Source organism: Periophthalmus magnuspinnatus, chromosome 3 (assembly GCF_009829125.3).
Source record: "Periophthalmus magnuspinnatus isolate fPerMag1 chromosome 3, fPerMag1.2.pri, whole genome shotgun sequence".
In the NCBI taxonomy this organism is placed as follows: Eukaryota; Metazoa; Chordata; class Actinopteri; order Gobiiformes; family Gobiidae; genus Periophthalmus; species Periophthalmus magnuspinnatus.
The window spans coordinates 10,079,828-10,093,297 of record NC_047128.1 but is presented as its reverse complement, the minus strand read 5'-3'; the positions used below and the strand labels follow the sequence as shown (position 1 = coordinate 10,093,297).

The window sequence follows — 13,470 nt, the reverse complement described above, 5'->3', positions numbered from 1 at the left end:
AAAATAAAAATCATCATGGGTTAATACAAACATTATAAGCTTATAAGCTAGCAGCTTAGCTATGTCATTTTTGTATACAGTCTAGTTTGCCATTGCCCGATTTGCCACCTTTTTAAATTTAACTCATTTAATTCTTTTAGATGTTCTTGTTATGCATTCTGTCTGCTGTAGCTGCACGTATCACTTATCTTAAATTTAGTCATATCAAAGTTTGATCATTTCAGAGTTCATCCAAAAACAATCATATTTGACCAATATCTTCAAAGTTAACCAATTTTATTATCCAGTCAGATGTAAATCAGCTCTGCTCTGCATTCTAACATTTATTAGGTTCAGGTTCCAAATCAGACAATGACAGTAACCACTGATGTCACTGCAAATATGAATAAGTCTAATGAGTGTTTCCTTCCACATCTCCCATCTCTCTTCTGGTTCACTTCTTCTCTCCAGGGCCCATCTCCGATCCTCTGTCCCCGTCCTCCTCCTCTGCCGGGCTGACCTCCACACTGAGCACCTCCTCCCCCTCTCTCCTAGGGGTCATGCGGATGATGAGGGAGCTGTCTGCAGTCTCCGCCACAGTGTCATCGTCCTCTGCGGCTCTGAACACTGGGACAGGGCTACGGCGGTGCATGGGGGAGGGCGGAGGGCGTGGAAGCTGGGTGGAGGAGGCCTGGGAAACATAACACATTAAGCTGGAGTTGAACATATTATGCTTTTTCTGGTTTTTAGTATTAAACTAGAACCTTTCATCTAAAACAGCTTTAAAAATAGAAATTGGACTCTTCACTTTTGTAAAAAAAAATAAAAAATGCAGAACCGGTTGGCCCTGCCTCTTCATAGTGCCGTTTCTCCATAACAAGTGGGCAGAGCAGAGATGGCCCTTACTTTTAGGGGGCCCTAAGCTGAATTTGTCTCTGGGGCCCCCGACAGCGGATGCTTTCTGGCGAATGGTGATTCACATTTGACAACATTATGACTCTGCTCTCATCACCTTCACCAGTTGTATTTGTATTTATATGACCAACATCAGACTGAAAACATACAGAATGTCACAACTACCACAGTCACAAGAACAGCAGACATACACATAAGGTTTTTCTTAGTTTCTAGTGGATTTTAATGTATTCCAGTTAGCGACAGTGGGCTTACATTTACATTATAAAAGATCCTTGCACCTGTATAAACACATAGCTGCCCTCACCTATGCCCGACTCAAAAACAAATGTAGCAGCAGCAGATATTTCTTTACTATAGATATAAAACAAATGTAATTGTGTGTTTACAGCAGCTTAAATATCCCTCTCAAACCCTAACCCAATAAAACTTGAGATATTATATTATTTTCAATATATATGTATGGGCAGAGATAGGGGGTATGTGAAAACAGCTAATTTCTGAGCACTCGAGCCTCAAATACAGTCCAACACAAGATTACTCAAACATGCACAAATCAATCCAAATACAACTATGAGTAAAGGAAATTAACATCTCCATTATAGCAAGCAGGTGGTAGACGTCTAACCATAGACAAATGGATATAGCTAATGCACTAGCTGCCGAGTTCCAAATTGGAAATGAGCATGAGCTTCCGGCTCCATCAACTCTGTCTCCAGTTCACTTTCTATAGAAAAACCTGTGGCCCCTCTCTTTGTAACTGCTGGTGTCAGACTCGTCACTTTGGTCTTGTTCGTATCAACCCGCTCGTGGTATTACACTATTGTGTCCGTAAATCAAGATATGAACATTAACAGACAAATCAGGAGCCTTCTGTCCAAGAGGTCGCTCTCACTAGTGTTAGCAACAGATTTGATGTCACACTCACTCAGTCCATTTCTTTATACAGGCTATGCTTCTAACCAGACAAGTTACATAGTGCAACTTTAAAGATACTTAAAATAGTAATAAAACAAATATGCATGAAGTGCAGTTAAACCACTCATACCTCCTCTGCCTCTGTTGGTTTGTAGGCTGCCTTGAGTTTGGCAAAGGTGCCCTCTATCCCGGCTTGTTCGGTCACTTTCAGAGCCGCTTTAAACATTTTAGGGGTCTCTGGTCTTGGGGGGATCACCGCCACTGCCTCCTTACCCCCCTTCTCCTCAGGCTTCTTATCCTTCGTCAACATCGTTCTGCAGAACAAGTCGAGTTTGGTTAAGTACAAAGGCAGGATCAGCAGAACACACATCTGTTATTTTGAGTTCAAAGGTTTTTGCAGTATGAATGAATGGACACTGAGTCTAATTCTTTAGGAAAAAAGTCAAGAATTTAAAGCCCCACAGTGTAACTTGTGTAACACTCAAATAAAGGCTTTAAAAAATTGTACCACCTCCACAAAGTTCTCAGTTCTCTTTTTAACCAAAGATGCCTGTGTAATCCCTCATTTGTCAAGGTATGATCCATAGCAAAAAGAAATAGTTTGAGGGGGGGACTTAAAGAAATTTAAAGCATTTTTTTTTTTTTTTAGGAAAGACAATCCATCTCTGAACAGGAATGGGGGCCTTAGATATAATCTTTCTCCTATTTATAGCTCCATCCTTAGACCTAAATACAAACACAAAAAACAACAACAATAGTTTGCTAATAGCCAGTACGCTAATACTGCCTGAACGATTATGCTAAATATGACTCTGTCACATTTTAGACTTTGTGTAGTTCTAGAGACTTAGCCAACAAACAGAAACTGTAAACAAACAGGTGTGTTAAATTCAGTCTAGTTAGCTCCTCCCTTCAGACAGATATAAGGCAGTGTCCACCAGGAATCTGACCAGAACTGAGGAAGCAGCTCGGATGAGCGGCTAAACGTCTTCACTCTAAAACTTTTGTCCAGAAACAGAATACATTTTTATTTTGCTTTTTAAGTAAAGAATAAAGCATTAGTAATAATTAGTATTTTGAATGTATTTCAAGGGTACAGTCCATTGTGGGTGTAACGTGTCTACAGTGGTAGAAAAAGTACTCAATAAACCAATTACCCAAATAAAAGTACAGATACTGGAGCAAAAAATACTCAAGTAAAAGTATCACATGAAAAAAATGTACTCAAATGTAGTGAAGTAAAAGTAAAAAGTATCCACTTAAAATGTACTAGTAAAGTACAGTACTTTACTGCACATCTATGAACTGACTTGCTTTAATTACATTAAGTGACGTGACATGCATTGGCCTAATTACTGCAGGTTTATGTTGAGCTTACAGCCTTCAGTGCTCACATATGCTTCAGAGGCACACAGGACAATGTCACCATGGTTCCACTAAATTTCAGTTTTGTTTAGTATTCTTCATCACAATTCACAAATAAGATTAAAAAAAAAAAAAAAAAAAGTCAAAACGTGAGCAAAGGCACAGTGGCAAAGCAAAAACATTCACTTGTAAATTACCTCCTCATTAACAAGACCCATGCTGATCATGACCATTTGAAACTTTTGGTTCTCGATTCTAATAACATTTTAATAAATAGCACATCCCGGGTTGAAACATGCTGTGGACCATGGCTATCTCAGGGTCCACAAATGGATAACAAGTTTGTATGAAGCTAATGTTCTCTCTAGGCATGCTAAGATTCAAGATGAAACTTTTTGCCCATTTCCAAACGACTACATAAAGCATACCTGAACCAGAAATGCGGGTACTAACCTTATGCTACGACTCCACCAATGTAAAACACATATCCGTTTAAATCGCTACATTGCATGGCACCCATATGAAGCTGTAGCTCATTCCTGACAGAAGCTAAAGGAGCTAAAGGAGAATGTGAGCTGGCCTCCTGAGTCACTGTCCTGAGACCTGAGCAGATTAAGAGCACAGGGTCTAATCCCACCGAGCAGAGGAGAGCAAAAACACGACCAAGGTGAAGACAAGATGCAGCAAACTCTACAAACCCAGTGCATGCACTTTATTCCTTTGGTATTTCACACTGGAAAGCTTTACTCTTTGTTGTAATTTACGCCTGGGATGTACAGGTCACTTCTGCCCAGAACCACTAAAACGGCTAACGGCCTCTACAGTGGGGACCTCAGTGCTCAGAGTCTGATTGCCTGAGGAGGAAATCAGACTCCGAGCACTGTTCCCCCCCCTCCCCCCTCCACCTAGGTCCACCATAACCCTTCACTCTCCACACCTGCCTTAGCACCTGTCATAAGACCTGTCATAACTGTGTACTGGACTCTGCATGGATGCAACAAATACATTACCTCCTAATACTGCTGTGTCGACCTCTGCCTTTATGTCATGTTGTGTTGCTGCTGTATGTTCCTCGGTAGTGATTATGTTTGCATTCTGAATATTTGCACTTTATGCTGTTAGCGTTGCTACTTCCTGTCTAATTTTTATCTCTATGAGGTCTTTGCAGAGTCACACTAAAAATGAATAAATATTTAAAGATGAGGCAGTGGACGGGGAACTGCGGGTGGATGTCACTGACAACATGTTAAACACTGCACAAATAAAATGAATACTTCACAAGAGGACACCTCTGTGTTTAGAAAGAGACATGTTTATGTCTCAATAGTAATGCTAATTTAACACTATACCCCCATATAAAAACAACCAGGTAGTCTTTACATTAATCAGATTTAATTCTGATAGGCTGTTTAATTTATGTTTTATAGCTTTAATAAATGTTGGCATTAGCTTTGAGACACAGTGAGCTAGCTAGTGTGCTACTGTGTACAGAGCTTATTGCACTAATACTGTCTCGCACTAGCACACTTAGTGTTTATTTTCATTGTCACAAGTAAAAGACATTTAAAACCTTGAGTCTCTGAGTCTCTGCCTTTGATGTTTTCTTTCTAATAGAAGGTATCTGTCACATGTTGTCCTGTTTGTAACTTTCTGGCTGGTTTTAATCATTATACAAAATTATATACCACAAAAAATGTGTATAAATATAAGAATATCAAACTGGAGGAGAAGACCATGTGGCACAGAGAGAAATAGTTTCAACAGAAAACAATCTAGGTCAAAATAACAAGATATAGATAAAAATACTGGCTCATGATATAAGTGGGTGTGGCTTCTGTATGAGTGGGTGTGTCTTTGATGTCAGTGGGCAGGACTCACTTGGCCTTTTTCCGGAGCAGTTTCTGGGATTCTGGGTAGTGCACCAGGATCTCAGCCAGGTCTTTCTTGTCCAGGATCATGAGGTTTGCAAAACCATGAGCTTTCACATTGGCTGTCCGTCTGTTCCCTCCGCCTCCAGCGAGCAAACTGACCAACCAGAGGAGAGGAGGGTCAGACACAGAACGATCAGATGAACTGCAAAAACACCTGCTTAGCAACACGCAGCCTCATCAGATCTCGGTAGCTCAGCAGGGCCAAGCCTGGTTTCCATTGATTGTTTTTCTTTTTTGTAGCCTAAATTGCCCATATGACATAATTTTATGATCTGTTCAAATGATATTTCTTTAAAAACATATCTAGAGTTGTGTTTTGTTTCATTCACACATGTTTAACACACAAACCCTGTATATTTAAGCTGAGTTCTTCTCTCAAACTGAATACACTCTGTTCCACCTTGTGATGTCATTTGATAATACAGAAGTGCTCCACTGTGTTTTTCAACCTTCACTAGAACCCTCTGGACCATTTCAGCCCTAGAATTGCCAATCTCTACTGAAGGTAACTTAACTTGAAAATTACCACTTCATGACATCACAAGGTGGAACATAGCCTTTTGAGCTTTGGAGAAATAGACAGACTATTAATAAAGTGTTACTCAAACATGTGTAAATGAAACAAAACACAACTCGAAGGAAGGTTTTTGAGGAAGTAACAGCATTATAACATGGCTTAAAGCTCACAAGAATCCATTTTGTGTAATACAAGACCTTTAATAAACCCAGAGTTAACCCTTAAATACCCGGGCTATCTCTAATCCTTGCCTGTCTTAAACCCAAGTTGTGGCTGAACAGTAATGGTAATAGTTTAAGTGGATGAGTCCAGTCTGACCTGATCTCCCCGAACACCGAGCCAGCTCGTATCGTCACAAACACTGTGGTCAAGTCGGGACCACCCACCACCTGCACTTCGCCCTGCTTTATGATGTACATCTCTCGGCCAATCTCCCCCTAGAAAATAAACACCATTACATCAAATAAGATATAAGGAATTATGTAGCAATGAAAAAAAGGTAAATAACTATACTATTTTTGTCTATATTTTATATTCAAATCCCCAAAGTATCCGCCCTTTGCTCTGTTAATATTTAGTTAAGAGTAGATAGAGTTATTTATTTAATTTTTTCTTTGATACATAATTCATATATCTTACTGTGTGTAAGATATACAGTGTATGTTTAAACAACACCAGCCTCTCATTAAGCGTATTTTTTTCTTTGTGCTTACTACTTTCTGTGCTTCTACATTTTATATACACACAGAAGAGATCAAATATATGATGTAAAATATATGGAGTTATGTAGCAAAGAAAAGTCTACGACAAAACAAAGGGTGGCTACTTTGAGGATTTGAATATAAACAAATAGTAGAGTTATTTAACATTTTTCATATATATATATATATATATATATATATATATATATATATATATATATATATATATATATATATATATATATATATATATATATATATATATAGTACCTTTTTGCACACAAAGTCTCCGGGCAAGTACACCACAGACTTGAGGCGGGTGAGCATGTCAAAAACCATCTGCCGGTCACAGCCCTGGTACAGAAACAAACTTTATATATTTCATTATGTTTAACTTATTTAATGCATGTTAATGGACATATCACACATTGGATTACAGCTGGTCCATAACACTGCACAAACCACACAGTCAAATACTATACATTTTACACATATCACCCATTCACATTCAGCCCATATATGGAGTTATGTCTCAAGAAAGAGAATTGTCAAAAGTATCGAAAATCAGATACTAATCGATACTAAAACTAGCATCAAAAGGTAGTCAATACTAAAAAAGTCCCATTCACAGGACAGAAATGAACTTTTCTTGAATAGCTTTCGAATGATCTTGAGGTGTATCAGAACAAGTATAAGACCACATAGACTAGTATATGCTCATGGACCACTATGGAACCTACCTGGACCACTGAGGAATAACAGATATAAGACCATACGGGAATATCAAAGAAAGCACTATCATTTAATGCCGGACATCACATTCTACTGTCTAAATATAGTGTTCTTTATTATCATTGCGGTATCGAGATCAGTATCGAGTCTATTCCTCATTATCGAAATAAAGTTGAAATTTTTGTATTGGGACAACACTACACTGAATATGTTTTTTGGTTTGACTTGAACATTATGATATCATGAGGTTAGCGTGTTCTGGGTCATCATAAGACTCTCCTACATACGGTACCTATTAGCCCCATAAATAACATAAGCATTTAAGAACTAGGTCAGTACAAAATGAACTCACTGCAGTTCAACTTGTCAAATTAGTTCATCTGGTGTTGTGTACTGGTATATCTATTCAGCTGTATGTGATATTTATGTTGAAAAGGTACGATATAAATCATATTTTCACCACGGGTTTGTTTTTGTTATATTGATATTAGTTTCTTAAATTCATTTTGGAGTTTTGCCAAACCCACACAATGGGAAGTGGTACCATTTTTATATAGTTGTCATGATGCACGCATTATCTGCCTCCTGTGTTGTCTCCCTGTGTACTTTCCCCTCCCCCACCTGTCTGGGCCTGGAGCTGGGCGGAGCCCCTGGCTCCTCCCGTGCGCACCTGCAGCCCATCAGCACAATTACCTCCACCTGCTGCTGGGTATAAGATGGACCAGCTCAAGACATTCGGGGCTAGATCGTCTGTTTGTCTGCCCCCTGCTCCCAGGACCGTCTAGGACCAGACACTCGGGGGGCCAGATCGTCTGCGTGTCCACATTCCTGCTCTCTCGCTCGTCCCTGCTCCTGGTCTCTGGTCCTGCTCCCGACTCTGCGCTCCAGCTCCGGTACAGTCAACCCCTTGTCTTCACCTCCTCGTCTCATCTTGGACTCCGGCCTGCTCCATGTCTCCCGCCCCGGCTCCCGCTCCTCGGACTACCCCTGTTCGGCTCTCTATGGCTTCGTTCCCGGTCACGTCCTGGTCCTGGCCGCTCCCTGTTCCTGTTCCGGCTCTCCGCGACGCATTCCAGGACCCCGGCTCCCCATTGGTTTAATGAACTCTTGTCTTATTGCACAAACTGTAAATAAACACTGTAAATCTGCCCCGAGTTCTGCACTCTTTGGTCTGCCCTACACCAGCCATTACGACAGAACGATCTAGCACTATGGACTCGGGGTCGGATCCCTCGCTCCGTCAGGCGGTCTCCCACCACGGAAAATTCATCGGACAACATGACCTGCCTACCCTGCTTACCTGTCTGTCTCCTGCTTACGGGCCTGTTCCCTGCTTGCTGTCCTGTCCCGACCGGTCCACTCCCAACCTGTCCACCCCTCGTCAGGACCGTTGTAGCTCCGCTGGACACCGTCTTCCGTCCAGGGACCTCTTCGTGTCCTCTGCCCCTCGTCGGGACCGTTGTAGCTCCGCTGGACACCGTCTTCCGTCCAGGGACCGCTTCGTGTCCTCTGCCCCTCGTAAGGACCCTCGCAGCTCCGCTGGACACTGCCTTCCATCCAGGGACCTCCTTCGCTGTCCCTCGTTAGGACCGCTGTAACTCCACTGGACACCGTCTTCTGTCCAGGGACCTCCTTGTGTGCTCTGCCCCTTGTCAGGACTGTGGTAGCTCTGCTGGACACTGTCTTCCGTCCAGGGACTTCTTCGTGTCCTCTGCCCCTCGGTGGGACCCTTGCAGCTCCGCTGGACACAGCTTTCCATCCAGGGACCTCGTTGTGTCTTCTGCCCTTTGCCTGGACCATTCACTGGACAGTCTACCTTGTACCCCAAATTCAGCCGGCCCACACCAGTGACATTGATTCTCTATTTTTGATGCTTGCTGATTTTTGCTGCTCCTGACTCTGCGCTCCAGCTCCGGTACAGTCAACCCCTTGTCTTCACCTCCTCGTCTCATCTTTGGCTCCGGCTTGCTCCCCGTCTCCCGCTCCTTGGACTACCCCTGCTCGGCTCTCTCTGGCTCCATTCCCGGTCCCGTCCTCGCCCTGGTCCTGGCCGCTCTGTTTCTGTTCCGGCTCACCGCGATGCATTCCCGGACCCCGTCTCACACCCTGCTCCCTGTTGGTTTAATGAACTCTTGTCTTGAACAAACTGTAAATAAACACTGTAAATCTGTCCCGAGTTCTGCACTCTTTAGTCCGCCTTACACCATCCACTACGACAATAGTGCTTTACATCAAGGAACCACTCAGGCTCAAGCACACAACAACAGTATTCATTTGTGGGAGCTGGAATCGCACCAATCACAATCTATGGGTCAATGAATGTGATCAAAAGCAGGATTTGAACCTCCAACTGTCAGATTAGTGGATGAACACTCTACCAACGGAGTCACTATTACCCCACTGAGCTATTGTGTTGACCAATGATGTGTCCAAAACAAGTTCACATTCACAACAACATTCAAATAAATAATAGACTAAACTAAACTGGATATAAATGTAGTACCTCTGTTGCCAACAGGTGGCGTTAGACAGTAACTTGAGTCATTTTGTATTTCACATTTACATAGATATAAATGAATGGTACAGGCAGTGGTGGACTCACTACTTTGGTTGCTTCAGTAGAAGTTTAGATATCGGAGTAAAAAAAAATACTCAATTAAAAGTAAAAGTATCACATGAAAGAAAAGTATACTATTAAGTACAGGTTTACTAAATGTACTTTAAGAGTAATACATATTTCACACAGATTTTGAAAAAGTGTAAATGTAGTTATATAAATAAGAAATTGATTTGTATTGTTAATGTCACCAAAATATGTATAGTTAAAAAAGATTTCTTATGAATTTTTTGCTTGCTCAAAACTGAAACCTTAACTTGAAAATTTTCGTCAGGATGTTACCACAAATATGGTAAAAGTAACCCCTCAAATCATATGAAAAGTACTTTTTTACTTTTGAGTTCCGTTAAAAAATGTAGTGGAGACGAATGTAAAGATACCTGCTCTCAAATATAGTGAAGTTAAAGTAAAAAGTATCCACTGAGAACAGTACTCACTTCTAATTCGTAATTTACAATATATATATATATATATATATATATTTTTTTTTTTACCTTTGTTCACTGTTTCCCACTGACCTGAAACAAAGCCACTTTACTGACAATGTTGTAGTTCACATCCACAGCAATGTCCATTCTCATTTTCTCAGGAAGTTGGATCAACAGCTCCTGCTCATCTGAGAAAAACAGAACAAGAGAAAGAATTTAAGCTTAACAGTAAAATGCATTTCAAATATTTCCCCTTAATATTGATTTTATATGCTCATATTAATCAAGTAATTGTACTTATGGCACAGATCGTGTCACACATATTTACTCACGAGTATACACAGACCGTAGAAGTGTCTTGCCCAAGGAAGCAATGACAGAATGCACTGATTGGAGCAGGCCCATTGACAAAAATTTGGTGGCCTGGGGCAAGAAGTCTCATATGGGCCCACTTTTAATATAAATAGGAGGAGGGTCCAATTTTGGGCCCCTAAGACCCCAGAGACAACAGACTCTTTTGTCCCCCTCTGTCAACTCCCCTGGGCGAGAGCATGGGAATAGTAGAGTTTAGACACGTAACTGTAAGACTGGCATTGTCATCTAGTGGTTTAGGCTGCAGTGAATATACAAGGCGCTTAATTATATTTGATACAATATTTTGTATAATTACAGAGTAGAGAATAGAAAATCCAGGAACAACAGGTGAAGTGGATGTAAAAATGAAAACAAACACAAAACACTGTGTAGCTACTGTATTAACTTTATAATGTTAATGTAGTAAGTCAATGCAGCACGTTTGGTTCCAGAGGGTACAGACATAGGCCAAAATTCTAGCACAGATGGGAGAGGTGGGGTGAGAGCTGAATGTGCTATTTTACTAAAACACTGTCCAAAATGCACATTCATAAAAAGTTTATCACAAGAAATACAAATAAAAAAACTGAAAATAGATTGAATTGAAAATAATGCCTATTGGCTCCTCACCGAGCATGCCCTGGCTCATCCAGGTGTAGTCGTACCAAGTCTTGATGCGGTGCTGCACTTCTCGGGGGATGTGGTATGTGGTCATGTATTTGATGGTACTGTCCATACAAGCGCGGTAATAGTTCTCCCCCGCGGTCGCTGCTCCAACAACGTCTCTCATCTGAACACAGCAAAATATGAACCATTTTTGCATGGACATATTTTTAAAGGGGTGATGTTATGTAAAATTAACTTTTATTTTAACTGTTATAACAATGTTGCCTCGCCATTAGCGGACACGGAGTTGTATTTACATTCCCATAGACTTTATAAAGAAGTGGACTAAATGAGCGTGACATTACCCATAGCATTGGGCAATTTGGAATTCCGTCTGTGAGTGTCATAGCAACCAAAGAGCCAATCTGGACCAAGGGCGCTTAGCAACACTGTCAATCAAACCTGCTATTAGTGGGAGTGACCTTGGGGAGAAGATGTCTGATTTGTCTCTTGTTGATGTTCATATCTTCATTTACAGACAAAATAGTGCAATAAAAATACCAGGATTACGTAGAGCAGATTAATACGAACATTTTAAGACAAAAATGACAAGGCTCACTGCAGCAGTTTCAGAGAGAGGGGCTACAGTTTTTTCAATGTAAAGTAAATTGGACACAGAGTCGATGGGGCCAGAAGCACGCCCATGCTCACTTGTTATTATAACAAGGAAGCTAGCAGGTTAGCTATGTCCATTTATATATACAGCCTATAAGTGATACATGTTTGGGTAGTGCTGTGTTTTCCTGCATTTGAGTTTGTGTTTTCACCTACCCCCTAGCTCCGACCACAGCACCGTACATACATGTAAGGTTCAGAAATGCCACATATCAACCCTAACCCTTACATTAAAAACATCTGTTGGTTACTATGGTGAAATGCAGTGTCAAACAGGAAGTCAATGGACCAGTTTCTATTATTATTCTAGTATATAATCTGTCGAGGGACTACAGATGAAATGATGGCATATTTACATGCAAATGTTGATTAATATGCACTGTCCCTGAAATAAATACGGTAAATAAATAAAATAAATACAATTTTGAGTTTCAGTTTTATAAACATGACCTAACTGTGTCCCCAGATACGAGGTAGACATGTGCAAACAAAATGTAACATTTACTGATAAAATCTATATGCTGTCTTTTACAAAAAAAAGCATTGGACATGATGGCATGAGTTGTTACAAATGCATCATCTTCAGAACTTAACCTACAGATCTTAACCTAAGCACACACTATTTGACAATACTATTTTGTGCTCTTGTTTCATTCTACATACAATACAGTACAGGGACAGCTTTTGGTGGTAGTATATGTTTTTGATCAATTTAACTTAATATATTTAATTTGATCTCAAAGTCGTGCATGCTTATTTCTAAGCAGAAACTCGCATATACTGACCCTAACCCTTATCTAAGTGCAGTGGGCTGAACGTAACAGAACTAACTGAAATAAAATTATAGCTTAATTAGGTTATGCAGACATCAGGGGTCTAATGTGATTTAACCCTTGTGATATTGAGTTACTGACCTGTCCAATCATGATGGAGAATGCAAAGACGCCCACAAAGTAGTTTAGGAGCTGGAAGCAGATCTCAAAGACTGTGGTGGGGTCCGGCAGCCCTCCAATGGTGATCAGGGTCTTCACAGCAAAATAATAACAACGGATGTACCTGAGGAAATACATCAAATATATGAATCCTAAATATGTTTTACCAGTGGGAGGAATTCAAAATCACATTTCATTTCAATAATACAATATTTTTCAACATTTGTTGATAGAAAGACATATTGAAAAGATAAAGCTAGAGATATCTGTGTACTCTCTCAGTCGTCCAGATCTGATCCATAGCAAAAGACGGAGTTTAAATCTGTCAAATCGTTGTAGGAGAGAAAACGTTTTGTTGCTCATCCAAGCTGCTTCTTCACTTCTGGTCAGATAGCTGGTGGACACTGCCTTATATCTATCTGAAGGGAGGGGCTAACTACACAGAAACTGTAAACAGCTATTGTCTCCAGTTGCAGCCTTAATAACCCTATTCAACCGTTAATAGCCCTCTTATTATACTTTTTGTTTGCTTTGGGAGGAGGATGGAATCATAGATCTGTGAGAGATTATGTCTCAGGCTCCCATTCCTGTTTAAGGAAGGATTGTCTTTCCTAACAACTCTTAAACCAAACCAAAATTCACTGAAAATTCTCTGAAGTTTTTCAGACAATTTTCAGACAATGTGAGATTCTGATCTATTTCAAACCTACAAACATTTCAAGACTGGTTCATCCAAAGGACCCCAAGCCATAAACAAAGCAATGTGGTCTACTCCATTCATTGTAGTGAAGAGTGCAGTG

The 13,470-nt window shown here is 40.5% G+C and overlaps 1 protein-coding gene across 1 annotated transcript in view; it reads right to left on the bottom strand.

Moving 5' to 3' along the window:
* Positions 1–433: 433 nt before the first annotated feature.
* The window catches only part of cngb1a (cyclic nucleotide gated channel subunit beta 1a), a 31,234-nt gene continuing 18,197 nt past the window's right edge, over positions 434–13,470 (bottom strand). The window contains exons 17-24 of the mRNA XM_033991780.1: positions 12,653–12,794; positions 11,088–11,247; positions 10,194–10,291; positions 6,597–6,680; positions 5,944–6,062; positions 5,056–5,202; positions 1,943–2,126; positions 434–670 (exon numbers count right to left, since the gene is read on the bottom strand). Coding sequence (XP_033847671.1) covers positions 434–670; positions 1,943–2,126; positions 5,056–5,202; positions 5,944–6,062; positions 6,597–6,680; positions 10,194–10,291; positions 11,088–11,247; positions 12,653–12,794 — 1,171 coding nt within the window. The remainder of the gene's footprint in view (positions 671–1,942; positions 2,127–5,055; positions 5,203–5,943; positions 6,063–6,596; positions 6,681–10,193; positions 10,292–11,087; positions 11,248–12,652; positions 12,795–13,470) is intronic.